Source organism: Meles meles, chromosome 12 (genome assembly GCF_922984935.1).
Source record: "Meles meles chromosome 12, mMelMel3.1 paternal haplotype, whole genome shotgun sequence".
NCBI lineage: Eukaryota > Metazoa > Chordata > Mammalia > Carnivora > Mustelidae > Meles > Meles meles.
Window position 1 is genome coordinate 14,419,416 of NC_060077.1, and position 26,284 is coordinate 14,445,699.

At 54.5% G+C, this 26,284-nt stretch overlaps 1 protein-coding gene across 7 annotated transcripts in view; it reads right to left on the reverse strand.

The window, feature by feature from the left end:
• Positions 1-1,766: 1,766 nt before the first annotated feature.
• The window catches only part of ABCB9 (ATP binding cassette subfamily B member 9), a 34,522-nt gene continuing 10,004 nt past the window's right edge, over positions 1,767-26,284 (reverse strand). For 6 of the 7 annotated variants that reach the window (XM_046024903.1, XM_046024906.1, XM_046024904.1 and 3 more), the window contains 11 exons: positions 22,748-23,431; positions 18,063-18,177; positions 17,382-17,512; positions 16,337-16,542; positions 13,598-13,795; positions 12,225-12,353; positions 9,596-9,784; positions 8,944-9,117; positions 6,452-6,611; positions 5,223-5,359; positions 1,767-3,090 (listed from right to left, as the gene is read on the reverse strand). In XM_046024903.1, coding sequence (XP_045880859.1) covers positions 2,833-3,090; positions 5,223-5,359; positions 6,452-6,611; positions 8,944-9,117; positions 9,596-9,784; positions 12,225-12,353; positions 13,598-13,795; positions 16,337-16,542; positions 17,382-17,512; positions 18,063-18,177; positions 22,748-23,348 — 2,298 coding nt within the window. In that variant the 5' untranslated portion in view covers positions 23,349-23,431 and the 3' untranslated portion in view covers positions 1,767-2,832. Of the gene's footprint in view, positions 3,091-3,985; positions 4,123-5,222; positions 5,360-6,451; positions 6,612-8,943; positions 9,118-9,595; positions 9,785-12,224; positions 12,354-13,597; positions 13,796-16,336; positions 16,543-17,381; positions 17,513-18,062; positions 18,178-22,747; positions 23,432-26,284 lie in introns of all 7 variants that reach the window. The other variant, XR_006821038.1, reaches the window with a different exon arrangement.

The window sequence follows — 26,284 nt, forward strand, 5'->3', positions numbered from 1 at the left end:
GTGCTTTCTCTCATATAAATAAAATCCTTAAAAAAATACTAAAAGTATCCCAAAGTAAAACATTTATTTAAAAAAATCATATCTCAGGGTGCCTGGGTGGCTCAGTGGGTTAAAGCCTCTGCCTTCGGCTCAGGCCATGATCCCAGAGTCCTGGGATCGAGCCCCCGCATCAGGCTCTCTGCTCTGCAAGGAGCCTGCTTCTTCCTCTCTCTCTGCCTGCTTCTCTACCTACTTGTGATTTCTGTCTGTCAAATAAATAAATAAAATCTTAAAAAAAAAAATCCTATCTGCCTTCTAAAAAGCAGCTAGCTTGGTCTCTGGAAGGTTCTTTTGTAGGGTCTGTTTTGGGTTCACGTTTACAAACTGGGGAGCAGTAGCGGACATCGGCATGGGAACATATTGGTGAATCTGGGGAGCCCAGCCTAGGGTTGTTGGAGGGTGGGGAGGGGGTGAGGGAGGAGTCTGGGCTGGAATGGGGTTGGGCTGCGGGCCCCCAACCCCTGCCCCTTGGCAGGGGAAAACTCCCCCTGATGGGGAAGCTCCAAAGACTTTGGAGGAAAAAGATGTTGAGGATAGAGGTTACCAACCGGTGACCCACAGGCAGCAGACTGCCTCGAGCTGTGTTTATTGACCCTGGGTTTTGTAGACTAATTTGAGCCAATCTATAAAAAGCAGCCAATCTCACATTAAAACTCCAATTTCTAGCTTCTCCGAAAATCTCTGCAGATCTGCTGATTCAAGGCTACCTTCCTGCGTGGCCTCAAGTGACTGCAGCTGAAACCCTTCCCCCCCAACCCCCCACCGCTGCCACACAAGTCTGAGGCCTCGGTCACCATTCATTCCCAGGCTGGCACCGTGTTCTCTTTCTAATGGAACGGAAAGATTTCTCTTCGCCATCGCAGAAGCGGAAAAGCAGAACAGAAACCAGGAGGGTTGTCTCCTTTTTCTTATACCTGGCCGACTGCACACACTTGCAGTACTTACCTGGCTTCTGGAAGCACTTCTGTTTGAGAACTCAGGTCCGACGTTGGATCCTCTGTTGCAGGGTCAGTCAAGTCTCCCCAGCCCGTGCCCTTAGAGCTGCACTCTCAGGTCTTCCGTGGTTGGGGTCAGACACACACGTGCTTCTTGGGTGTGAATCCCGGCTCTAGCCCTCACTAGCTGGTGGCCTCGAACAAGCAGCTTAAGCTCCCTGGGACTCGGTTTCCTTAAGCCCCTGAGGTGAAGCAGGAGACTGGGCGGGGGGCAGTCTGGGTCCGCTTACTGGGCAGGAAAATGGGTACGTGGCTGCACCAGTAGTTACTGTGCTGAAATATTTCTCCGCCGGCTGGGAAACAGCCACTGCCCCCCGGCCCCCTCCCGGGACCCCAGACTTCATCACAGCCCCACAAGAATAACCGCCACAGAGGTTTTTCCTGTGCCCAGTCTCACCTCCCTTCTGATGGAGCTGTCAGGTAAGACTTCCTGGCTCCGTGGGGTGGAGTGGGCATGGGGGGCCCAGTCCCTGATGGAAAAGAGCAGGTGGCATTTGCACAGAAGTCCCCCAGATATCAAGGAGACAGGCCTCTGTGACCCTGCACAAGCCCCGTGGAGACAGACAGACAGACATGAATAAATTCGTCGGTGCTAGCGTTCCTGGGGACATGAAGAGCACAGAAGGAAGGGCTCCCAGACCCTGCGGGGGAGGCCCTTTACCCAAATCTCTCAGGCTATGTCTGATGGAAAAACCTAACCAGGTGACGGGGTAGAGGGCCCAGGAAGAGGTCAGAGGTCAGGGGTCAGAGGTAGTACACTTTATTGACCGGGATCTTCCAACATCTTGCAAACACACACCCACCCCCCACCCTGCAAAACCAGAGCCTGAGCTTTGCCGCCATTCTGTCCACCAGAAAGGGAAGAGAACGCATCTCTCAGACGTCCGGCACTGAAGGGCCTCCCCTCCCAAGAGCAGAGCAAGGAGTGGAGCAGGGGTGGATGGGGGGGGGGGGGCTGCTGGCTAGAGGCGGTAGATAGGAGCAAGGGATAAGGCGGGCCTGAGGGGCTCACGCCGGGTGTGGGGCTGGGGCCACCCTGAGGCTCTGCCAGGCCTGGCCAGCCCCTCACTCTCCCAGTTAAGGTTAGTAGTGGTTCACAGTGAGACTGGCTTAGATTTGGCAGGACGGCAAGGGCCACAGGCACACAGGCCCTTCCCACTCTTCCCACCGACCCTTGGCCTGACTCACGAAGCTGCGAAGAGTGAGAGAGGAAGTCCCTTCCTCTGTGTCCCCATTCGGGGACAGGAAAGCCTCTTCTCTCGAGGGGCAGAGGGCAGAGGCCTAATTCTCCCCTGGCATCCCCCAGGCTATTAGGAAGGATTGTTCACTCCTGGCTCAGAAGTTTCTAGAACATCTCAGTGACCTTGCCCATCATTACTCCCCATTAAAAAAAAAAAAAAGTTTTTGAAATCTGGGAGTTGACTGGGGCCCATCGAACCAAGCAGTAAAAAACCTTGGTTCTTCAAGTGAGATCTTGGTTTAAAAAGGTAACTCTACCTTCTCTTAGAAGCCATGGGAGACCGGATGAAGAGACCAGCGGGGTCTCTGCTGCCCAGACTGGAGGCAGTGGCTCATGGCAGCGGGGAAGGGCAGGGTGGGGGCGGGGGCTGGTGGATGGAGTGGGAGGGGTTGGGGGGGTGATGCAGGAAGCAGTGACATGTGGGACATGGCAGGCTGCCCTTCGGGGCAGTGGGCCTGGGCTCAGAGGGCAGCGGGGCTGGGGGGGGGGGGGCCCATGGGTACATCTGCCCGGCAGGTGCCACAGCCTCGGTCCCACCGTGCGAGGCGGGGCCTGCGGTCAGGCCTTGTGGCCGCCGCCTGGCGGCTCCTTGTGGCCAGCTGAGTAGTCCGCGGAGGGCTCGAGCCCCAGCATCTGCCGCTGCACCAGCTTGGCATAGAGGCCGCCCTGGGCCAGCAACTGCTGGTGCGTGCCCTGCTGCACCACGCGGCCCTTGTCCAGCACCACGATGAGGTGCGCGCGCTCCACCGTGCTCAGGCGGTGCGCGATGATGAGCACGGTGTGCTTCTGCAGGTTGCCGTGGATGGCCTGCTGGATCTGGGGAGACGGAGGGGGCCGGCTTGTGCGGGCACTGCCCCCGCCCGCCCCCCACCACGCCCAGAGCTGGTCAGCTCCCACACCCACCCTGTAGCTGAGCCTCAGTGCCTCCTTAGGGAAGCCAGGGCTCAACCCCCATCCCCCAACTAGCTCCTTGGGGTTTGGGGCACAGGGGACGGAGCTCAGGGCCAGCGCAGGGGAGGTGCCTGGCGAGTGACAGCTGAACCCTAACCTGGTCGCCTCTCTGCTCTTCCTGCTCCTTGCAACCTACGCCTTGGCTCATGGTCTCACCGTCAGCCTCAAAGCTGAAGCCCACAAGACCGCGGCCCTCAATTCCCCATCCTTGGCTCATTGTCCAAATCCAAATCCTGGGTAAATCCTGCAGGGGGAGGGCATCTCTCCCCAGTTTATCTGGCCCTTTCCATCCTCCCACTGCTACCCCTGTTACTTCTCCCCAGATGCCTGCAACCTGCCCTCCCCACCCCCTTGGCCTCATGGATTTAATGTTTCGATCGGTTCTTGCTGAATTCCTGCTCCAAGCCCCGCAACAGCTTTGTGTCCCAAACAAGGATAAAATCCAGCCTCTGCCTGACATTCTGCACTTGTAGCAGACAAGACTGAGCAACACCAAGAGGCACCCCTGACGTAAACTAGGGTCCCGGGTTAGCTGAAACGAATGCACGGTGACAAGATGCTGATCACAGGAGAAACTGTCTGTGGGGTGAAAAGGAGATATATGGGAACTCTCTACACTTTTTGCTGAATTTTCTTTAAACCTGAAACCATTCTTCAAAAAAACAAAAAAAATCCATTAATTTAAAAAAATAAAAATTCCAAACTCTATGACTAGGGCCCAAGGAGCCTGTGTCTCCCTATGACTCTGTCCTCACCTTACCTTGTCAGACTCCCACCAGCCTGACACGCTGACCTTTGGGCTTGCCTGTGAACTTGCTCTGGGCCTTTGCACATGCTGCTCTTTTCCTTCTTGGATGCTCAGCTGGCTCTTCTCCTGGGTCTCAGCTCAAATGGCACCTGAAGACCCCACGTGCATCGGGGAGATGGTCACACTCCAGCAGGGCTTCGGGAGTCTAAGACCGTGTCTCAGGGATGACCCAGCCCCCCTAAATACTCAGTGCTGCCGGGGGAACTGAGTGTTCTAGCCAACACCTGACAGTAGACCCCTGACCTCCCTTTCTTAGGGAGCCCTTTAAAGGGCTTATAATTGCAAATCCTTTCTCTGTCCCTTCAATACTTATATATGAATCTCCTACAGTCAAGAATGTCTTTCTCAAGGACCTAAAGGCCATCCCTTTGAAACGTAATCATCAGGAAGGACAGGCCTGGGTTTCCCAGTCTCTATGGGAGGATAGAATTCCCACCCACAGTGGGCAGCCAGCAGACACCGCTGCCTAATCACATCTACACTGACCAACTCCGGGCTGTCCCGCGAGCCTGCTCCCTATGCCTTCGTTCTCCATCAACGCCTGTCACCACTGTCCCCTCTGCACAAATCAGATTGAAGCCCTGCTCTTTCCCTTACTGTCAGTCACTACTGAAGGAAATCTGTTTTTCCAGCATCGAAGTCTGGCTGTGTCCCTCTCTAACAAGGTGACCTGTCTCAATTTCTCTCTCAAATGATGGTTTTGTTTTCTGTGTGCCATGGGCTACAGGTTGAACTCATGCTCGTGTCCCCCAGGACTGGAAAAGCTGCAGGGGCAGGCCTTTGTCTGTCTGGTCAGCCCGTCACGGGAACCTCGGTGGCTGGGACGGTGCCTGGCGGCCCAGAGGAGCTCAGTGAGTGCCTCTGTAATCCAAGATCCGCCCATGGAGGGGCCGTGGCACCCACCTGCCCACCTGGTCACTGACAGATACACCGTTGGACGCTCTTTACCAATGGAAAGGGGGCTCAGGGAGCAGAAGACACGGGCTCCCATGATGAGCTGAGGGCAGGACCTCGACTCCAAACCCGTGTCATATATTTTGAGCTCTGCCAAGAGCCAGCTGGTTGGACCCTGAGCCCTGAACACCCCAGTCCAGGAAGCTGATGGCCTGGAAGAGCCCCCAGGGCATCTCCAAGCCCTTCGTGGTGCCCGCTCTTTCCTCCGGCATCACCCCGCCACCCCACCACTCACCAGGTACTCGCTCTCCGCATCCAGAGCGCTGGTGGCTTCGTCCAAGATGAGGACAGGTGGGTTCCGCACCAGAGCCCGAGCCATGGCCACCCGCTGCTTCTGGCCACCCGACAACTGGGCGCCCTTCTCCCCAGTCTCTGCGTGACAAAGGGACAGGGGCAAATTAGCAGAGGGTGGGGCCAGGGCAGCCCTAGGGAAGACAGAGAGGACCCTCTCCTCTTCCTTTCCTTGCTGCCCCAGGAGCTGTGCTCTCCAGGAAAAGGCGTGGTGCAGAGGGCCACCAGCTGGGACAACCAACGGCTCCCAAACTCACGGAAGAAGGCTCTGCCTCCCTGTTCATGAGAATCATGACTATATTCGATTGATACTAAGATGCCAATTTTTCCTTATTAATTTGGAAAACATCCCGATGTCTGATAATACACTCTCCTGGTGTCGCTGTGGGGAGTCCCCCGTCCTTCTGGGGCAAGCACAGTCGGGGTGATCCCTCTGGCCACAGTGCATACACCTCTGTGTCTATCACTCTGCACCGTGCAAGTCTACGGATCACAAGTTCAAGTGCATGACCCTGGCGCCCGCATCCCCACCTCTGTGGATTGTCCCTACAAGTGACTTTCCCAAGCACAGTGGCCAAGGCCCGTGTTACGCACGACTCACAGGACTAACACTGCAAATCAAAACAAAAGATCTACTCGAACCACCCAGGCACCCCTTAGAGTTAAAATTTTAAAGAACATTAAGTATAACAAAATATATGCTATAAATCAGTACACTGTTAAATTTATTATATTAAAATATTGACTTAGTACAAAATTAAGCAACTATAATTAATCTGCTACATATGTTATTTGAAAATCATAATGTTTTGGGGCACCTGAGTGGCTCAGTCAGTTAAGCATCTGCCTTCAGCTCAGATCATGATTCCAGGGTCCTGGGATCGAGTCCTACATCAGGCTCCCTGCTCAGCGGGAGCCTGCTTCTTCCTCTCCCTCTGCCCTTCCCCCCATGCTCCTGCTCTCTCTCTTTCTAAAAGGTAAGTCATAGATAATAATAATGTTTAAAAATAAATAGAGGTGGTTGGTTGCATGGTACTGTAAAGGTATTAAATGTCGAGTGAATTTCACATGAAATAAAGAGCAGCCGGCCAAGAGCAATGCTTCACCCGGAGGGTCGCGTCCCTGAGCGTGGACCTTCAGGCAGGGTGGAGGCGAGGCTCCTGGGCTGTGTACCTGTGTTGTAGCCGTCCTGGAGCTCCATGATGAAGCCGTGGGCATTTGCCTTCTGTGCGGCCTCCACTACCATCTCGAAGGGCACGGTGGGCAGGCCGTAGGAGATGTTGTCTGTGATGGAGCGGGCGAACAGCACTGGCTCCTGGCTCACGAGGGAGATCTGTGCAGGAGAAAGGAAGGGGCATGACAGGCCAGGCACGCATCCATCCAGCTGTCACCGGGAACCTCGCCAGCCCCAGGCCTGCCTGACGCCAGGGGTCTTGGGTCTGAAATCTGAGCAGAGCCGGAGCCCGGCCGTTAGCATCAGCTGCCTCTTTCCTTCAAAAACAACAGAGTCCACTTTCCGCACAAGCCCTCAGCTTTCCCTGACCAAAAATCTGGGGCCTGTTAAGCGGGCGGCTCTGGCCTAAGCCAAGTTCCCTGACCTTGAAAAACTCGCTGTCTGCCCCTGTCCTGGGTGGGGTGGGGAGAGCCAGTGAGGGGAGAGAAAGAGGGTGTGGAATGTAGTCTGTCCATGCCAGGAGACAAGAGCCATAGCAGCCCCCAGGCCATAAAGGCCTCCCTGGTGTCTCCTTCCTTCGGAGCGAATAATTTAAAGAACTTGTCCCGTGATTCCAGTTTTAGGAATGTAGCCTACAAAAATGATAGTATGGGGGAAATCACTGCAACACTGTAAGTAGAAAGAAAAATCAGTTTCATAAATTGGAGATTGGCTCATAATCACAGTATATCCATTAAATCAAATAACACACACATGTGCACACACACACAATCATGATTCTGTTTTTGTTTAAAAAAGTGATATATGAAGGGGTGCCTGGGTGGCTCAGTTGGCTGAGCATCCCACTTAACTCAGGTTATGATCTCAGGGTCATGAGATCAAGCCCTGCATCAGGCTCTGTGCTGGGCGTGGAGCCTGCTTGGGATCCCCTCCCCCGCTCTCTCCCTCTGCCTCTCTATCTCTCTTTAAAAAAACAAAAAAGTTAAAAACATATACGGGCCTTTACTTATCAATATGTTTATATAAAGACAGGAAACAGGTTGGAATGGATATTTACTAAATGCTAACAGCAGTTAACCTCCATGGAGTGCAATTTAAAAGGTGAGGTGGAGTGGATCTCTCCTGTCTTAATTACAAAATTCTCTGAATAATATATGGGAATGTGGTTAGATTGTTGTATTTTACTCCTTGGGGCTTATGAAAATGAAAATTTTTAATTTGAACTAAAGAGCAGGTATTCACAAAAGAGGAAATCCAAGTAGTAAACCATATGTTAAAGTACTTGGTATGTCTGGTCATCTGGAAAATGCAAAAGACCGCCGTGAACTACCTCTATGTATGTCCTCACCAGCTGGCAAAAGATCGGCACTGACAATATTAACTATCTAAGAATATTACATGTCTGAGCATATTAGCTAGTACAAAGCCTGAACAGCTCTGCCTGAGGGCCACTTCCAGAACTCTGATAGGTAGCGGCCTTGTCATCACATACCTGGGACCACTGCTCAGCCATCTATACCTGGTTATATGCAGGAGGGTAGGCAGATATCACAATGTGTGGCCTCTGCCACCATCCAGAACTTGGCTAGGAGTTCTGGAATCTCTGTGCCAGTCCTCAGGCTCTCCTATAATTTAATGCATGTTGATGATGGAAATGGTACCTTCTTGGTAGTTGGTTTCTCTTGTATTGTGTACAACCTGAACAACCATCCAGGGCATCCCTGTTCTTAGACTAGCACAGGATCTGGAGTTGAGGATCCCTTTCTGAAATGACTACCAAAAACCGTATTGTCATGAGTAAGCCTCCTTTACATACTAGAGATGACGTAAATGTGGAGCCACTGGAACTCCATCCACTGCTAGTGGGAATGTAAGTGGTACGAACCCTGGTGACAGTAGCTACCAGAGTCAGGGATATGCATGCACTCTGGGAGAACATCCGTACCCGTACGCACTAGAAAATGTGGACAAAATTGTCTACGTCAGTATTGGTAACAGTAAAAACAGGAAACAACCCAAGTCCCCATCAAGAGCAGAATGCCTAACTAGATGGTGACATGTTTACACCATAGATTATCACCCAACAATGAAAAAGAATGTATGATAACCACAGCCTCAACCTGGATGTCTCACAAATAACGCTGAGTGGAAGAAGCAAGCCCCAGCTGGACACATGTTCTAGGATTCCAGCCAGATGAAGATCAAGACTAGGCAAAACACAGCTCTGTTGTTCGGGGAGGCACAAAGCAATGGTAAAACTGAAGAAAGGAAGGAGAAAATCGAATCAGGGAGATGCGGCCTCTGGGGGTAAGACAAGGGACACATGGGGAGGAGAAGTCCTGGAATGTTCTGTTTCTTGACCTGGGTGCTGGTGCGCAGGTGAAACTCCCCAAGCCTGTGTTTACCTCTGTCACTTCTCAGCACCTGTGTGACTGCTCTCAGGGTGAAGGTCGGACAAAGCGCACAGGACAACAAAGGGCCATTCACGTACCACACGGTGCAGGTACTTGTGGTCATAGGCGCTGATGGGCTTTCCGTCCAGCAGCACGCAGCCCCCCTCCAGCGGGTAGAAGTTCTCTAGGATGTTGACGCAGGAACTCTTCCCACTGCCCGAGGGCCCCACGAGAGCGGTCACCTTTCCTGGGGACAGGCTGAAGGAGACATTCTGCAGGGAACAGGCAGACACCATGTGGGGCCACTGGCTCAGATGCCCTGACCGTGAACACGGGCGGGCGCCCTTCCCACCCCACCCATGCTCCTTTGCCACGGTTGGGCACTGCCAGCCCCTGAATGCTCTCTTTTCTAGGATTTGGCAGGATCTTGATGCTCACTTCCACAGCCTGGGTGCCTCCTTCCCTTGTTCAGGACCACTTCCAATGCCCCCTCATCTGAGAAGCCCTCCTGGACTGTTAACACCATCCCTGTGAGCTACCCCTATCACACCACCCCGACTTACTGCCTTGCTGGCACTTATTATCTGGAACGTTCTGTTAATGATCTGCCTTCCCTGACTCCAGCCCGAACTCCACGAGGACCAGGACTCTGTCTTATGTGGTCCTGGCTATACTGTGAGGCCTGGCATGCAGGCGAGAGACAGGACGAGGGAAGGGGTGATGTGGGCAGGCCTCAGGCACCCCTCTCACCTGCAGAACTTGGGTGTGGGGCCGAGTGCGGTAGGTGAAGGTCACGTTCTCAAAGTCCACCCGGCCCTCCAAGTGGTCAGGGGCCAAATTCCCATCATGCACCATGGTTGGCTGCCGGTCAATGAACTCGAACACCTTCTCGGCGGCCCCCACTCCCTGCATCAGGCCACTATAGACGGAGCCCACGGACTGCGGGGGGGAGGAGACACATGTTCCTGTCGCAGTGACACCCCAGCGCTGGGACCCCCGTGGTGCCGGAGAGATGAAGGGGTGCAGAGAGAGCAGGGACACAGCAGCCGTTCTGGGGGGGCAGGACGCTGCCAGCAGCCCCCCAGCAGTACAGCAGGGAATGACAACACTGACAAAACGAGGGTAGCAAGGGGCACCTGGGCATCTCAGTGGTTAAGAATCTGCCTTTGGCTCAGGTCATGGTCGCGAGGTCCTGGGATTGAGCCCCGCATTGGGCTCCCTGCTCAGCAGGGAGTCTGTTTCTCCCTCTCCCACTCGCCCTGCTCGTGCTCGCTCTCCCTCTTTCTCTCCCTCAAATAAATAAATAAAATCTTAAAAACAAACAAGCAGACCATGAGAGCAATGATAACAAATACCGAGCCGCTGGTGAGAACACATAAGGAAGGAGGGCCTTGCTGCCATTACAGCTAAACCACACCGCCGTCCTGCGGGGTGGGTGTTCTCACCCCCCAGCGGAGGAAACGGAAGGGCAGGAATTTGAACAACCCGCCAGAATGTGGCAGAACAGGAATTCTGAACAGAATTCCTCCCTCGGCTGCCAAAGCATTTTTTTAAATTTCGGTTTTAAAAACTGCTCTTAATTCACGCTATCCACGCTCCTTGCGTAAAAACATACACAACAAATGCGAGCGATGATGATCACTCATTTTGCTGAGAACTCTGAATACGTTACGGGCGGAAGCTTTTAGCATTATCTCATTTTTGCTGATGAGAAAACTGAGGCACAGAGAGCCCCCTCCAGGGGGCTTCCTCCAGGTCACACAGCTGGACCTCAGTTTGCTGATGAGAAAACTGAGGCACAGAGAGCCCCCATCCCTTCCTCCAGGTCACACAGCTGGGAAGTGGCAGAGCCAGGCCTTGAACCCAGGGACGACCGGCTCCTGAGTTTAGGCCCTTGGGTGCTACGACCACGGGGTCCTGGCTGGGGAACCCAGCACCGAGGACTGTTATTAATATCAAGCTATTATCACTCATGTTAAGATCGGAGCACCCTCAGGCCTCCTCCCATAGGCGCATACGTAAATAATTCTGAGACTTAAAACCATGCCATTGGGATCACACTCTTCCCATTCCTTCAGTGTGTCTCAGGGTCCTTTACACGCTGGTACCCCCAGATCTGCCTCATATCTATGGCTGAGACGTCCTGTTTCTGGAACGTGGATGGGCCATGTCGGCCCGATCCCTGACTGGTGAGCACTGGAGGACGCTTCGACTTTCCGCTCTGGAAAGCAACACACCTCTGCCCACTGGTGTGGGTGTCTCTGCGGCCCCAGTTCCTAGAGGCAGGACTGCAGGCGTCAAATGACAGGCAGGTGTGGCTCTAGCCAAAGTAGAGGTCTAGCCATCTGCAGGAGACCCTAACGCCCCTCTCCCCCCGCAGCCTGAGCTTTCTCATTGGAGGACACAGAGGCCCGACCTCTGTGCCCGGGAGTAAACGCCCCCACTCAGGGCATCCTCAAGCAGCAGCTGAGGGCTCGGGCGGGAACACCCCAGCTCCCTGTCTCCAGGTCTGCTCCTGGGGGAGCCCAAATGAAGGCAATATAAAACAACCCCTGTTTTTCCTGTGGGGTTTCAAACTCTTTAAAGTTGAGTTGAAGGGTGGCTCAGTTGGTTAAGCATCTGCTTTCGGCTGAGGTTGTGATCCTAGGGTCCTGGGATTGAGCCCCGCATCGGGCTTCCTGCTCAGTGGGAAGCCTTCTCTCTCTCCCTCTGCCTGCCGCTCCCCCTGCTTGTGCTCTCTCTCTCTCTCTGTCCAGTAAATAAATAAATAAATAAATATCTTAAAAAAAAAGAGTTGTGTTAAAATAGGGGCACCTGGGTGGCTCAGTGGGTTAAGCCTCTGCCCTCGGCTCAGGTCATGGTCCCAGGGTCCTGGGACCAAGCCCTGCATTGGGCTCGCTGCTCTGCGGGGAGCCTGCTTCTCCCTCTCCCACAGCCTCCCCCCACTTGTGTTCCCTCTCTTGCTGTCTCTCTCTGTCAAATAAATAAATAAAATCTTTTAAAAATATATTTAAAAAATCGAAGTGGGTTAAATAAATTCAGACTCATCTGGTTCTGAAATGGGTTCCCCCACCAGCGCGGTGGGCAAGTCCCTTGGCCTCTCTGAGACTCAGCTGCTTTTCCCGAGAAATGGGAGGTAGAACAGGACTAAGACCCCTCTCACGGTGTTGCTTGGAGCGTGTCCTGAAGCACCCTTGTCCCTGTCACTCGCCTTAGTAAACGGAGCTGTGACAGCCACTTGGAAATACTGCCATCACTGGTACTGTGTTCTCTCCCCCACCTACCCAGCAAGAAACACGCTGGAACATCCCCCACCTTTACATCCCTCTTCCCCATCCCTCCAGCCCCCCGAGACCCCCTCCCCAAGCCAGCCACTCACCTCCATGCAGTCTCCCAGGACAAACTCGTAGATAATGAAGGAGATGAGGTTGCCGCTGGTCATCTGCTCCGAGATGACGAGGTGGCCCCCGTAGTAGAGGATACTGACCTGGACGACCAGCAGCGTGAGCTGAGGGCAGAGGGAAGCGGGGACCTGGGTCACAGAGGTCTTGGCCTGAGCCTGCCATCCCACCCCCGCCCCCAGGCGGGTGTGAGAGCAGCTGTGGGCTGTGCTCTCCGTCGCAGATTGAACTCCAGCCAGTCAGGGGTGTCCCCCCACATGCTGCTGCCTGCCTGTCACTCCTGCCCTCCCGCTCCCTGGCCCTGGACTTCTTCCCCACAAAGGCCCCTAGCTGGAGGGAGCCATGGGCCTGGCGGAGAACAAGGCTTTCATTGTGAGGCCCTGGCACACACACACACACACACACACACACACACACACACCCCCCAGCGCTCGGCCAGGCCAGGCGGAAGCTCCTAGTCTTCCTCCTCACTGGAAAGAGCAAGGCTCAGGGAGGTTCAGTCCATGGGCTAAGGTCACACAGCGAGCCAGGCAGGGCGGGACGATGGAGTCTGCTTCCTGTCCCCACCAGGTTCCCTGAAGGAGGGGCTGTGTCCAGGGCACCCTTGCCTCCCACTGCCTCTCCCCACCTCAAGCCCCTGGTCGGGTTAGACCCAGATTGATGGTTAGAACACGGTGCCTTTGTGCAGGGGACACAAGGTCCCCATGCAGGTGGGCAGACTGCTGAGAGGCTTGGCTAGCTGAGCTGGGTTTCGGGCCCCCTTTTCCTCTCTAGCTGGGTCCTCTTGAGGGGTGGCCCGCCCTGTCCCCTGGTCCCCTGGTTGATCACCATTCCTTCTTCCTCCTAAACGAACCCTTCTCATACCTACCCCAGCTATGCCCCGATGTGCCCACCTCCCAGACGTGGCCAACAGACAGCAGCAGGCACCAAGCGCTCCCCGTTCTCCAGGGAGGGGCTGTGACTCACCCCCAGGGAGTGAGCTAGATACTCAAATGGGGTGTGTGTGGTTTGACATAGGACCTGCCAGACGGCGGCCTAGGTTAGGTCCCGCTGGCCTTGGGGTGGCTCCCTTCCGGGGCAAGGACGTTTCCCCAGCTGAGATGCTTCCCGGGCTACCCCATGCCCAGGTAAGAGGGAAAGAGGAGGTGCCCCATGAGGACATTCACTGGGAGGGTGCAGTCCTTCCCAGAAAGATTCCCCCGTGGAAAAGCAGAAAGAGGGGCAGAGTAAGGTCAAGTGTACCCAGGCTGACACCGACATGGAGGGACCAAGGCTCGTGTCCTGGTCAGGGGATTCCCCCCATCTTTGCGTCCTGACCCCCGACAGACCTGCCCAGGCCAGGGGCACATACCCCGCTGCCCCAGACGTAGTAGGTGTAGGCTGCAGCCTCCTTCCTGTTCAGCTTGTACACCTGCTGCAGCTTCCGGGAATACACCTCTGCCTCTTCCTCCTCGTTGGCAAAGCTCCGCACGGTCTTCATGGCGCTGATGGTCTCCTCGGCTGTGCTGCTGGCCCTCGCCAGGGCATTCTGGACCTCTTTGGACAGCCTCTGTGGCCAGGAGCGGGGACAAAAGGGAGGAAACCCCAAAACAGTCTCACTGTCCAATGGCCCCTCGGTCTCTCTGGGTTTTTCTACCCTCAGTTAGTGCCAGTTCTCTGTGCACAGAGTCCAAGGACAAAAGGACAAGACCATCCCCCCCACTCCCCCCATCACCTTCTAGCTTCATTGGACAGACTCAGAGAATAGAGTCTAGCTGGGTTCTTGGGTGAGCTCCTGAGGTCCCAGGTCCCGAGGGGTGGGGGACCAATCATGAAGTCCTCTCCAGTACTTAAAGGTGGTTATTCACAAACACACAGCTTTTGGTAATGCTCTCAGAAAAGGAGCCTCGACACCTGATCCTGGGCTGGTATAAGACAGGGATGACCTGAAGAAGATGTGGTATATATACACAATGGAATACTATGCAGCCATCAAAAGAAATGAAATCTTGCCATTTGTGATGACATGGATAGAACTAGAGGCTATTATGCTGAGCGAAATAAGTCAATCAGAGAAAAACAATTATCATATGATCTTCCTGATATAGGAAGCTAAGAGGCAAAGTGGGGGGTTTGGGGGGTAGGGAAGGAAAAAATGAAACAAGATGGGATCGGGAGGGAGACAAACCATAAGAGACTCTTAATCTCACAAAACAAACTGAGGGTTTATGGGGAGGGAGAGGGAGAGGGTGGTTGGGTTATGGACATTGGGGAGGGTATGTGCCATGGTGAGTGCTGTGAAGTGTGTAAACCTGGCAATTCACAGACCTGTACCCCTGGGGCTAATAATACATTATATGTTAATTTAAAAAAAGGGGGGGGATGCCCTGGATGGTTATTCAGGTTGTACACAATATAAGAAACACTAAGTATTAAGGGAGCGCCATTTACATTATCAATATATATTAAATTACGGTAGCACCTGAGGACTGGCAGAGATTCTAGAACTCCTAGACAATTCTAGATGGTGGTGGAGGGCTGTGAAATCTGGCTGCACTGTGTGTGTATGACTGGGTATAGATGGCTAAGAGATCGTCCCAGGTGCTGGACCACAAGGCTGCCACCCACCAGAGCTCTTGAAGTAGCTCCTGGGCAGAGCTATTCAGGCCTTGCAATAGTTAACATCCTCAGATTCTCAAACCTTTGAGGAAGGTTGCCAGAGAGGCCAGGCCAGGATCATGCATGGGCGCGTCCCATGACCTTCAAGGCTCGCTGAGGCCATCATGCATGCAGCATGTTCCGGCATCTCGGGTGGAGCCATTCTGTGTCCTGAGTCTGTCTGTCTGTCTGGCAGAGGGCAGTGTGTGTGGGGCTTGTGGCGATGACTTGGGGACTGGTGGCTGTATTCATGCAGGTGTGTGGGGGGTGTGTGTGGTTTGACATAGGGCTGGCAAATGGGGGGAAGCTCTAGGGTTTCCTGCCCTGTCCTGGGGGCTGGCCGGAAGGCAGGAAGGGCAGGGTGGGGAGCAGAGGAAGGGAAATGGCTCCAACTCACATATTTACTCTTTCTACTCAGGGAGGAAAACAGAGGCCCGCAGCCCGGAATCACGGGGGGGGGGGGCCCTGCTGGGTGCGGGGCTCTGCCAGAAGTCACCACAGTGGTTGTGGGTATGGATGCACTTGGGGGCTGGCCTCGTGCCATGGGCACCAAAGGTTCTAAGTGAGTGGGTCACTCCTGCCCAGGAGACCCCCTGTTCCCTCAGGCCTGGTCCCTGGGGAAGGAGCCGCCTGCACCTGTCTAAACCCAGCCTCAGTCGCCTGGGGCTCAGGACCACCCACCAAGGTGGGGAGCGCGAGGAGGCTGAGCAGCGGTCTCGCTTGTCAGGCTCGCCTCCCTGGCAGAGGCAGCGCCAAGGAGCGGCCAGAGGGGCCTGCAGCCTGCCTCTAGCTGCTTCGTGGGTGAGGGCCTCGCTCCTGGGGCCTGAGCCACCCCCACGTCGACACTGTCCAGAAAGACAGCGAACTCTGCGCTCGGTGTAAACCAAAGTTCTTGCAGAGGCCTACAGCCTGACCTCGTCACCTCCCGGCCCTCGTTCCCTGTTGCGCCCCCTCACCCGCGCTCCAGCCCCACCGGCCTCCCGGAGGCTCCTCAAACACAGCAGACACATTCCCACCTCAAGGCCTTGGCACTGGTTCCAGCCTCCGCCTGGAACGTGCTTCCTGGAGATGTCCCCCTCTTTGCTCAAATGTCACCTTCTCAGAAGGACCCATTTAAAGTGGTGGCCACCTCCCACGCCTCCCCCCACTTTATTTTCCTCCTTAGCACCCACGACCTTTCATCACATTCTGTACTGTTGCTATTCTTGCTGTCAATCACCGTCTGCCTCTCGCACTAGAACATGAGCCCCTTCAGGGCAGAAGCTTTTCTGTTCCACCAATGGATCCTGGTGCCTGGGATTAGGACACGATTCATAAGGATCCCCTGAATGACGGAACGCACAGGTGGATGAGTCCTTCAGTAGCCCCCAGGGCCTCCCCAGAGCCCCTCGTGGGGTTCCTCCCTCACTCCGGAGCCCTGCAAGGACCCCAGCAGGGACCCTGGGGGGCCTACCTTGTAGTACTTGCCGTAGATGTCGGACACCATCATGATGATGGGGAAGCCCATGAAGGTGACCAATGACAGCTGCCACGAGAGGCTGAACATGAAGACCACGACACCCGTGACCTTGACCGTGTTTCGCAAGAAGATGTTGATATTCTGGGAGACCAAATCGCTGACCATGGTGGTGTCTGAGGTGAGGCGGGAGATGAGGTCCCCTGGAACACAGGCAGCTCAGTTCCCACTGTGGCAATGGGGCCACCGTGGCTGGGGCAAGGAGACAAGAAGGGGCTTCTGAGACAGGCAGCAGGGAGCCCGGGCCTCCCCTCCTTTCTGGGTGGGGAGGGGAGGGGAGAGAAGAGCAGACACCCCTTGAGGGGTGCTCTGAGCCTGTCCCTCGGCACTAGCATCTTCTGGGGTCACATCTCACAGTATTGGGGAGGCAGCTGAGGCTCAGAAAGGGAAGGTTCAGCTGGTGCCACACGGCCTGTCCCTGACCGAGCCGGAACCAAACCCATCTCTCCTCCCTGTCACTGGCAGAGGGGATAACCCCCTCTTCCCTCAGGGAGAAGCAATCCTCTGGGCTGGGGGGAGGAGAAACTTTTAGCACTTGCCTCCTACTATCATTCCCATTTTCAAGATGAGAAAACAGAGGCTCAGAGGGGCTAAGTTAGCGAGTGTTGGAACCAGGGGCAGTCTAAGAGCCTGGGATCCTGGCCGGATACTGTAGTGCCCTGCACCCCACCCCTCACACCCCCTTCAAGCTGAGCCTCTCAGGCCCCAGACTTGGACAGTTCTGGCCTTTGTGGTTCCCAAAGAACAGCGGAAAGCAAGTTCTTGGCTCCTGCAGGGACCTCGGGTGGCCTGGCCAAGGTCCTGCTACAGTGGCCACAGCTCATACCCAAACCTCAGCCAGCAGGCCAGCTTCCCGGCCTCCGGCGGGGCCTCCTGGGGTTTCTCTATCCTGAACAGGATTGCGGGAAAAGCCAGCCATGGAATCCCCCAGCGTGAGACGCGGCCCCCGCCAGAGGCCACCCTGGGCTGCTGGAGGACCAACCTGTGCGATTCTCATCAAAGAAGCTCATCTCCTGGGACACCAGTGAGCGGAAGAGACGGTTCCGAAGGCGAATGTTCAGTCTGGCAAATATGAGGGTAAAAATGCCGCCCCGAACACCTGCGGCAAATGAGCTAATTGCAGATAAGAGATGTTACACAGAGCACGACGTCCTTGTGGCAACCCACAGCCACCCCCGGTTGTCCCCTCCCGCTGCTGGCAGGCGTGGGCCCCTCACAGGGCAGACACGGGGAGGAACCCAACCTCGGGCCCCCCTCCAGGGCTGGCACCACCATGCAGCCTCCCTTGTTCCCCAGCTGGAGTCCCCATGATGAGGGCAGACGGGACTGTGTTTACTGGGGACGAGGGACCCCAGGCTGCCAGCCAGACCCCTCTTCCTTCCAGAACAGCACAGACGAGGCTGTCCCTGGTTTCCCACTTGGAGAGTAGCCAGGAAGGGTGAAAGGGGAACCTTGAGGCCTGAAGCCAATTTTAGGGACAAGAGGGTATGACTCGAGGGCAGCGCTCAATCAGCAGATACGGGTTCTGAGCCTGTTTGGTTGTTGGTTACCATGATGAAGGGCTGAGGGACAGGCTCTCCAGGGCCATTTCCGGGGCCTCCCTGACCTCCCTCCCCCTGCTGCGGGCCTGGAGAGGCAGGGCGTGGGGGCGTGAGCAGGCTACCTGCCGATGGCCAGCAGGCACATGACAATGACCGCCGTGCTGAACTGCTCCATGCTCTTCTGGATGACGATGCCATCAATGGCCCGGCCAGTGTAGTAGGGAAGGAAGGTCTCTCCTGCCAGGAGACAAGGGGGGCTCAGGGGGCGTCTGTAGCCAGGGGAGCCCGTACCCTGCCTCCTTAGCCTCTGGAAGCCCGCACACCACACGTCCCGCTCGCTCCGCTGACCGGGTACTCTCTCCTGGAGAGCTCCTGCTTCTCGCCATGGCAGGAGGTGGGGTGAGGGCCCGAACAGCTTCAGGCCCCCCTCTTTTCAGAGCAGGAAACATGGGTTATTCAACAGATACAGACGGGCGCGGTCTTGTCAATAACGGCAACCAGGCCTGAGCGTGCGGAGACATGGGACTTCGTCCCCTCTGCACAGACACGGCAGCCGGGCCTGTTATCACTGCGTGTTACAGACGAGGGCCAGTGGACCTGAAAGATGAGATGAGGCCCACTGGGCCACACGGCCAAAGTTCACTTCCTTCCTCTCGCTGGCGGAGCGCTCAGAGTCCACATTCTAGAACCTCAGAAGACATGGATACTCTGGTTCCAGGCACTGCTGGAGAAGGTCATCCAGCCCCCTTTGGGCGGAGCTTTGCCTTTTGCCATGATTTCCCACCCGTTATCCTCCTGTATCTTCAGAACGTGCCGGGTGGGGTGGGAGAGGGAGCGAGCGGGACTCACCCCCATTTCACTCAGAGGCGGAGTGCTCTGCCTGGGACACCAGAGGTCACATGGCACAGGGCAGTTAAGACGAAAGGCCAGGACTCAGATGCAAACTGGCCTCCCATCTGGGGGCTCCTTCCTAGCCCCTGCCCTCCCAATAACCCGGAAAGCCCGCTCTCAACTTGTGGGAACGATGGACACGGAACTGCAGGTGGTCAGACCAGGCCGTGTCCTCACTGCCACTACGGCTCTTCCCACAGGCGCGGCCTGGCATACAGCAGGAGCTCAGTAAGGGTCTTCGAAGGAGTCCTGGCCAGCTCCGTGGGAGACAGGGAGGCCTTCTGTGGGGTTTTGCTGCCCTCTGCTGGTCTTGGCACAGGGACCACAAGGTGGCAGCCTTGAGGGCCTTGGTCCCCGTGGTCCTCTGCTAGATAGGGTCCCTTACCACCACTGTGGAGCCCACCTGAGCTGAAGTCCGGCCTCAGTTCACCCGCGGGGAAGACAAGGGCATCAGCGAGCTCCAAGGGCAGCTCCAGCAAACACCAGTGATAATATTAAGCACAACAGACACTTGGGGGCCCTTTCTGGGTAGCAGGCACTGCAGCAAGCATGTGCGCAAACTCTTGTTAAATCCACCCAAGAATGGGGCGCCTGGGTGGCTCAGTGGGGTAAGTCTCTGCCTTCGGCTCAAGTCATGATCCCAGGGTCCTGGGATCGAGCCCCATATCGGGCTCTCTGCTCAGAGGGGAGCCTGCTTCCCTCTCTCTCTCTCTGCCTGCCTCTCTGCCTGCTTGTGATCTCTGTCTGTCAAATAAATAAATAAGATCTTAAAAAAAAAATCCGCACAAGAATCGCACGAAACTCTTCCAATCCACTGGCATATCCTGGGGCTCCCCCTTCAAAATACAGCTGACCCTTGAACAACATGGGTTGTGCAGGTCTGCTTACACACGGGTTTTTTTCCATAAACACGGTACAGGACTGTAAATGTATTTTCCTTATGCCTTTTCTTTCTTTCTTTTTTTTCTTTTAGAGAGAGAACATGAGCAAGGAGAGAGAGAAATGCAGGCTCCCCGCTGAGCAGAGAGTCCGATGTGAGGCTCGATCCCAGGACTCTGAGATCACGACCTGAGCTGAAGGCAGACGCTTAACCCACTGAGCCGTCCAGGCGCCCCTCCTTATGACTTTTAGCAACGTTGTCTTTCCTGTAGCTCACCTGATTGTAAGAATACAGTGTATGATATAAAGGACACACAAAATATGTGCTAATCTCCTGTTTATGTGACCAGCAAGGCTTCTGGGCAACAGCAGGCTATTAGTAGTTAAGCTCTTGGGGAGTCAAAAGTCATACCAGCGTTTTCAAGCAGCCTCCATGTTGTTCAAGGTCAACAGTACCTCCAGATCCAACCTCTTCCACTGCCCCTACTGCTCCCACCTGGGTTCAAGTCTCCAACCTCAGGTGGACTTTCTCAGAAAACTCCTGGCCCTCCCTGCTGCCACTCTTGTCCCCATCAGCCAGTTCTCCACCCAGCACACAGTGGGGCCCTAGGAAACCCAGTCAGACCTTGTCACTCCTCAGGCTTCCAACTCATTCAGTAAGAATCAAAGCCCTTACAGTGGCCAGTGGTGCCCTACAGGACCAGGCACCTGTTACTGCCCTGACTTCATCTTCTACTCTCTTTCTGTCTACCCTCCCACACCACCCCAGCTATGCTGACTGCTTTTCCTTTCACAACCAGGCACCTTCCTGCTTCAGGACCTTTGCACGGGCTGTTTCCTCTGTGTAGAGCATTGTTGCCCTGGATATCTGCTTCCAAATCTCTTCCAAATCCCAAATGCCCCCCAATAATCTTATAGGTGTGGTATCACAATGCTTCCTATTTTACAGATGAGGAAAGGTTTTCTAGTTGGGTTGCTGTGAAACCCAATATAAAAGAATGTAATGTACTAGGAGATGCTCCCACTGGCTGGCTCACTGAGAATTATCAGTAGTCACAGTCCCTAACTTGTGGGAAGAACTCACTTTTGCTGGCACCATGTTCCAGCTTACCCAGCTTTCCCAAGAGCCCAGCAAAACCCTACTTTCTGGATGAGAAGCTGAGCCTTGGCCAGGTTCCGTAACCTTGATTCAGGCGATCAGTGCAGTTGGAGGCCTGATCTCGAGTCCAAACCCTTAACCTCCACGCAATGCTGCAGGCTTGCAGACTCTTGCTTGGCAGTATTTTAGGACATCTGTACTCCCCGAGCACATAGCAGCTGACAACAGGGCCCCAGCAGGGGGCGGAAACCAGGTCATGGGTGACATCTGGCCACACAAGCGGGATGGTTATGTGTTCATTCATTCCATGAGCCTGCCTCTGTACCAGTTTGTGGGCTGGGGTTGGGGGGGACCCGGGGTGAGTCAGACCTGGCCCAAAGGGGCTCAAAGTCTGGTAGGGGAAGCAGGACAGTGGACTCCTGATTTTCGTGTCACTAATGCTACAGCTGAGGTGCAGATAAAGAATCACAGTCACTGTAATCCAAGAAGGCTTCTTGGAGGAGGGGATATTGGGACCTTGAAACATGAGCCGGAGAAACCCTCTGGTTAAATGGAAAAGGGTCATCCCAACACTCACAGGCACTAAAATATATTGGGAGCCTTCCAGGTTCCAGGAGCTATTTGCAGTGTCTTATCCATATTAGCTTGCTGAACCTCATAAGCCCGATCATGACTGGTACTGTAATTATGCCCATTTAACAGACGAGGAGACTGAGACCCAGAGAGGTTAAGTAACTCGCATAAAATCACAGAGCAGCAGAGGGTTTGGGATTGAGAGGGCAGAAGGTCGATAGTGAGAGGACATGGGTCAGTTCTGGGGCCTGTCTGTCTTCTCTGAGAACAGTCTGGGTTTGGGGCCACTTCTAGATGCTACCTGTTAAACGTGTAACAACTCAGAATGGCTAACATTCCTGAGCACTTACCACACTGTGCCAAGCCCTGGACCTCCCCTTCTCCTATCCGTTTTATTCAAGCTTTCCAACGTCAGGAAACATGGGGGATGCTAACAGTCTCCATTTCGCGGATGCAAAGCTCTGGAAGGCCCGATAACTTGCCCACAAGCACACAGCCAGGTAAGGAGCAGGACTGCGATGCGTGTCCAGGGCTCGTGGTACCCAGAACACATGGAATTTTGACCTTGAGATGTCACCTTCCCACCCGCCTTATCTGAAGAAGCGCTTTCACACTGTTTGGGCCAGAACCAACAGCAACAAATACATTTTACACGACAAACCCGGACACACTCACACGCAGGCACACGTACCTAAAATAAAAGTTTCACCACACAGTACTTACTCTTACCACAGACACCGTGTTCTGACAGTCTCTAGTAGATTCTGCTCTGTTACAAAAAATGCTTTGTTTGACCCAGTAATCCCACTTCTGGGAATTTATCCTACAAATACACCCACATTTATATGGAATGTGTACAAACAAGGTTATTTACTGTAAGAGAAAAGACTCGAAAAGGAGACCAACTAAATAATCTCTGGACTGGCCTCACAGGGGACTATTATGCAGCCAAATAAAGGAATGAGGTATTGACTGGAAATTTCTAAAATACGTCATTAAGTGGTAAAAGCAAGACGCGAAGTTAACGTGTGAGAGGTGGTGAGAGTGACAGGTCTGTTTCTGCTTGTTTGGCTTTCATCAGGAAACACTGGGAGAATATATACAAGAAATGAATAAAAGTGGTTTCGCACCCACTTGGAAGCTTCCGGAACATTTCCTGTAGTTAGCCCTCGGCAGGGAGGTCAGGGCCGTCAGAGGCAGAACTGGGAATGGAACTCTCAGTATTCACCTCTTCACATCAATTTGATGTCGAACCATGTGAATAAAATGCCAAAGGTTTAAGAGGAAGGACGCAGTGGTTATACAACACCCCCCCCCCAAATTGCTTTCCAGGGTGCCTGCCAGGCCCCCGGGCTCCTCACTTACCCAGAGCTGCCACAATGAGGAAGAAGGAGGCCGCCACAAGGAAGGCCACGTCAGGCTTGGTGTAGGACAGCAGCTTTTGCAGCGTGGCCCCCGATGCCTGCTCACGAGGGGGTCGGGGCTCCCCAGGGAAGCCCTCGGCCTCGGCCTCAGCCCCTGGCTCCAGAGCCTTGGCGTCCGGCCGCACCGTGGACAGCAGCCACCAGAGCATGAAGGAAGCAGCGAGCGAGATATAAGTCCACACGAAGAGGGCCCAGAACCACGGGTCCCGGACTGGCTTGCGGACCTCGGAGAAGAGCAGCAGCTTCACCATGGTGTAGATGCCCACGAAGAGGCACACGAGGGCGATGACCGTCCAGGAGGCCCGAAGCCGCCGGGGCCCCAGGGCGCTGTTCTTGGCCACACCGATGGTGGCTCCCAGCAGCAGGCAGCTGCGGTAAAGGCAGGCCGCCCAGAGGTCCAGCACCGAGTCAAAGATGTTGAAATGGCGGATGTCCTCCAGCAGGCTGCGGTCCAGATGGCTGAGGATGTAGATGGCTGTGGTCATGCCGACGTCCATGCTCATGAAGGCCAGGGTCACCACCACCGCCTTCCACAGCTGCATCCTGCTGGCTGGCGGTGGGTGCGTGCCGAGGAACAGGCTCTAGCTCATGGGGGCAAGGCCATGGTCCGTGGGGCGAGGCAGACCTACCGGGGGCAACAGGGCAAGGGGTTCAGGTTTGCACTTTGGTAGCTGTGTGCCTCGGTGTCCCCCATCTGTGAGAGGGCAGTGACGGGAGCACCGAAGTCATAGGACTGGCGGAAACATCCCATTCATTCAAGGAGTGTTTCCTGAGAACCAGTGGGTACTGGGTGGGCCAGACTCTGTTCTGCGTGTTGGGATTTAACAATGAACAAACACAAAGATCGCTGAGTTTATGGGGATGAAACACCCACGTCAGAGACAGACCAACACAACAAGTAAATGATATGATACAGTGTGATAAGAGCTAAGGGCTGGGGCGGGGGTGGGGGGGAGGAGTGGGGTGCAGGGGATGGGGGGGCAATGGGGAGGGGAGAACAGTTGTAAATAGGGGGTCCAGGGAAGACCTCACTGTGAAGGCCACACTTGAGCAAGCCTGAGAAGAGGTTAGGGGGCCCGGCACGTGGCTATCTGGGGGTGGAACAGACAGTGCCACGGCCCTGAGGCAGGAGGGTGCCGACGTGCTCGAGGGATCCCACAGGGTCAGGAGGTGAGCGTGGCGGCATCCGGAGGACCTTGCAGATGCAACTGAGATAAGCAGAGAGTGCTGTTTTCACTGCTAGTAACTAGTAATGAGTACTAGTACGATCATACATTACTAGTACATTACTAGTAATACTGTACATTACTACTGCCGCACGACTACTAAGTTCTCTGAACCCATTTCCTCATTTTTAAAACAGCATGAGCTTCGGTGCATGAACATCCGTTCTGGGCACAGTGCCTGGCACATACTCATTGCTGCTGATCGTTACCACTGTATACAGTGGGTGCATAGTAAATGTTTGTTTCCTGTTCTTCCCAATTCCGGCCTTAGACCAAGAAGTCGGGGGGACAGGGTGGTTGGCCATAGGCCCTAGAGCAACCCGGGGACTTTCACATCTGCCTGGAAGTTTCCAGAATATTTTCCTTCAGCCCAGGTTGCCCTTTACCCCCTGACCTAGGCCCTATTGGCTTTCTGGAGTTCGATGTCTGCTTTATCCAAAGCAACCCCCCAACATTGGGCCCTCTGGGGGTGCCTAGGAGACCCCAGGAGCTGCAGGGACACGGCAGGATGTGGGCCTGATGGCAGTGTTTGGAAGTGGGACCTATCCAGGGCAGGACGGGGACTGGGCTAGGGGTGTGCCTCTGAGTGCTACCTCTTGAAAGGGTCCATCCCTTTTCTTCCTGGGGTATTTGTCATCCGATCTGCAAAATGGGCAAAGTTCTGGAGTCCCCACGTGGAAAGGAAAGGCATGGGACGCCAGCAGGGGTCACTCTGAGTGGTGACTGGGATGGGGGTCAGCTAGAGAGACCCTTTTCCCTACAGCTCTGGTGCCCAAAGGCTAGTGGCTCACGTTCCGGAGTGACAGAAACCCCACAAACCCCAAGAGGCAGTTGCTTCCACATTCCCGTATGTAGCTGGGGGAAACTGAGGCACAGAGAGGCAAAAGCATGTGCCCCATATCACTCTGCCAACAGAGGCCCAAGGCAGGACTTGGGCTAGTATGTAAAGGATCCCAGCACCTAACTCTCAAACTCTGTACAGGAGAGCAGGGGCCTAGTAACTATAAGCAAGCAGTTATGTAACATAGCCTTTCCTCTGGGCCTGGACTTCTATAGAATTTTTATTTATTTTTTTATTTTTCGAAGATTTTCTTTATTTATTTGTCAGAGAGAGAGCACAAGCAGGCAGAGTGGCAGGCAGAGGCAGAGACAGAAGCAGATTCCCCGCTGGATGAGGAGCCTGATGTGGGACTCGATCTCAGGACCCTGGGATCATGACCTGAGCCGAAGGCAGCAGTTTAACTGACTGAGCCACCCAGGCGTCCCTTATAGAATTAAAAACATTTTTTTTATCCTAAATAGTATTTAACTTTATCTGGTATTTTTAAGTAGGATCCATGCCCAACATGGGGCATGAACCCATGACCCTGAGATCAAGAGTCACACGCTCTACTGAGTAAGCCAGCCAGAAGCCCCAGGCTCAGCCTTTTATACAGGCCATGCACTATATGTGTTTGCTTATTGAATCCTTGAAACGACTTGTGAGGTTTGTACTATCCTCAACCCCATTTAGCAGATGGAGAAACTGAAGCCCAGAGAAGTTACGAACTTGTGCAAGATCACACAGCTGGTGAGTAGCAGAGCTGGGATTTGAACCCAGAGCTATCTGGCTCCAGAATCTGGGCTCTAAACTATGAAACTAAAACACTTGTCAATTCAAGTGCTGATAGGGAGTGTTTGTCTAAGAATTTGAATGCATGAATGTGATTTAAATACATGAATCTTCACAAGAACCCTATGAGGTAGGGTCTATTATTATCTCCATTTTACAGTCAAGAAGACTGAGGCACAGAGAGGGTAAGTGAGCTGTCCCAGATCACACAGCTAGTAAGTGGCAGAGCTGGGATGTGAACCCAGGCTGTGGAGTTCAGAAGTCTGTGCTTTCAGCTCCAAAGCACTAATGCTTCAAAACAGCCTCTCCAGGGGTAGGCAAGACCCCCTAATGACGCTGGGGGATGTGGAATCTGAGATGCAGAAAGGACCCAGGGGCGTAATAGCCCCTGAGCCTTCTAGAGCCTCGCACTGCTAGGTAGACTCAAGTCAGTGCCAGAGAAGGATCCCCTGTCAGCAGCTGGGGCTCCAAGAAAAGCCAGGGCTGAATGGGACCCAGGAGAGAGAGCAGGGTGAGGGCTGGTGGGAACAGACACCCCCTGCCCAGTTCCCTGCTCCACCTCGAGCCCCAGCTGGGCTGCCAGCAAAGGCTTCCGTCTGCTGCAATGCAGAGACCTCAGGAAGCCAGTGAGTGGGTGAGC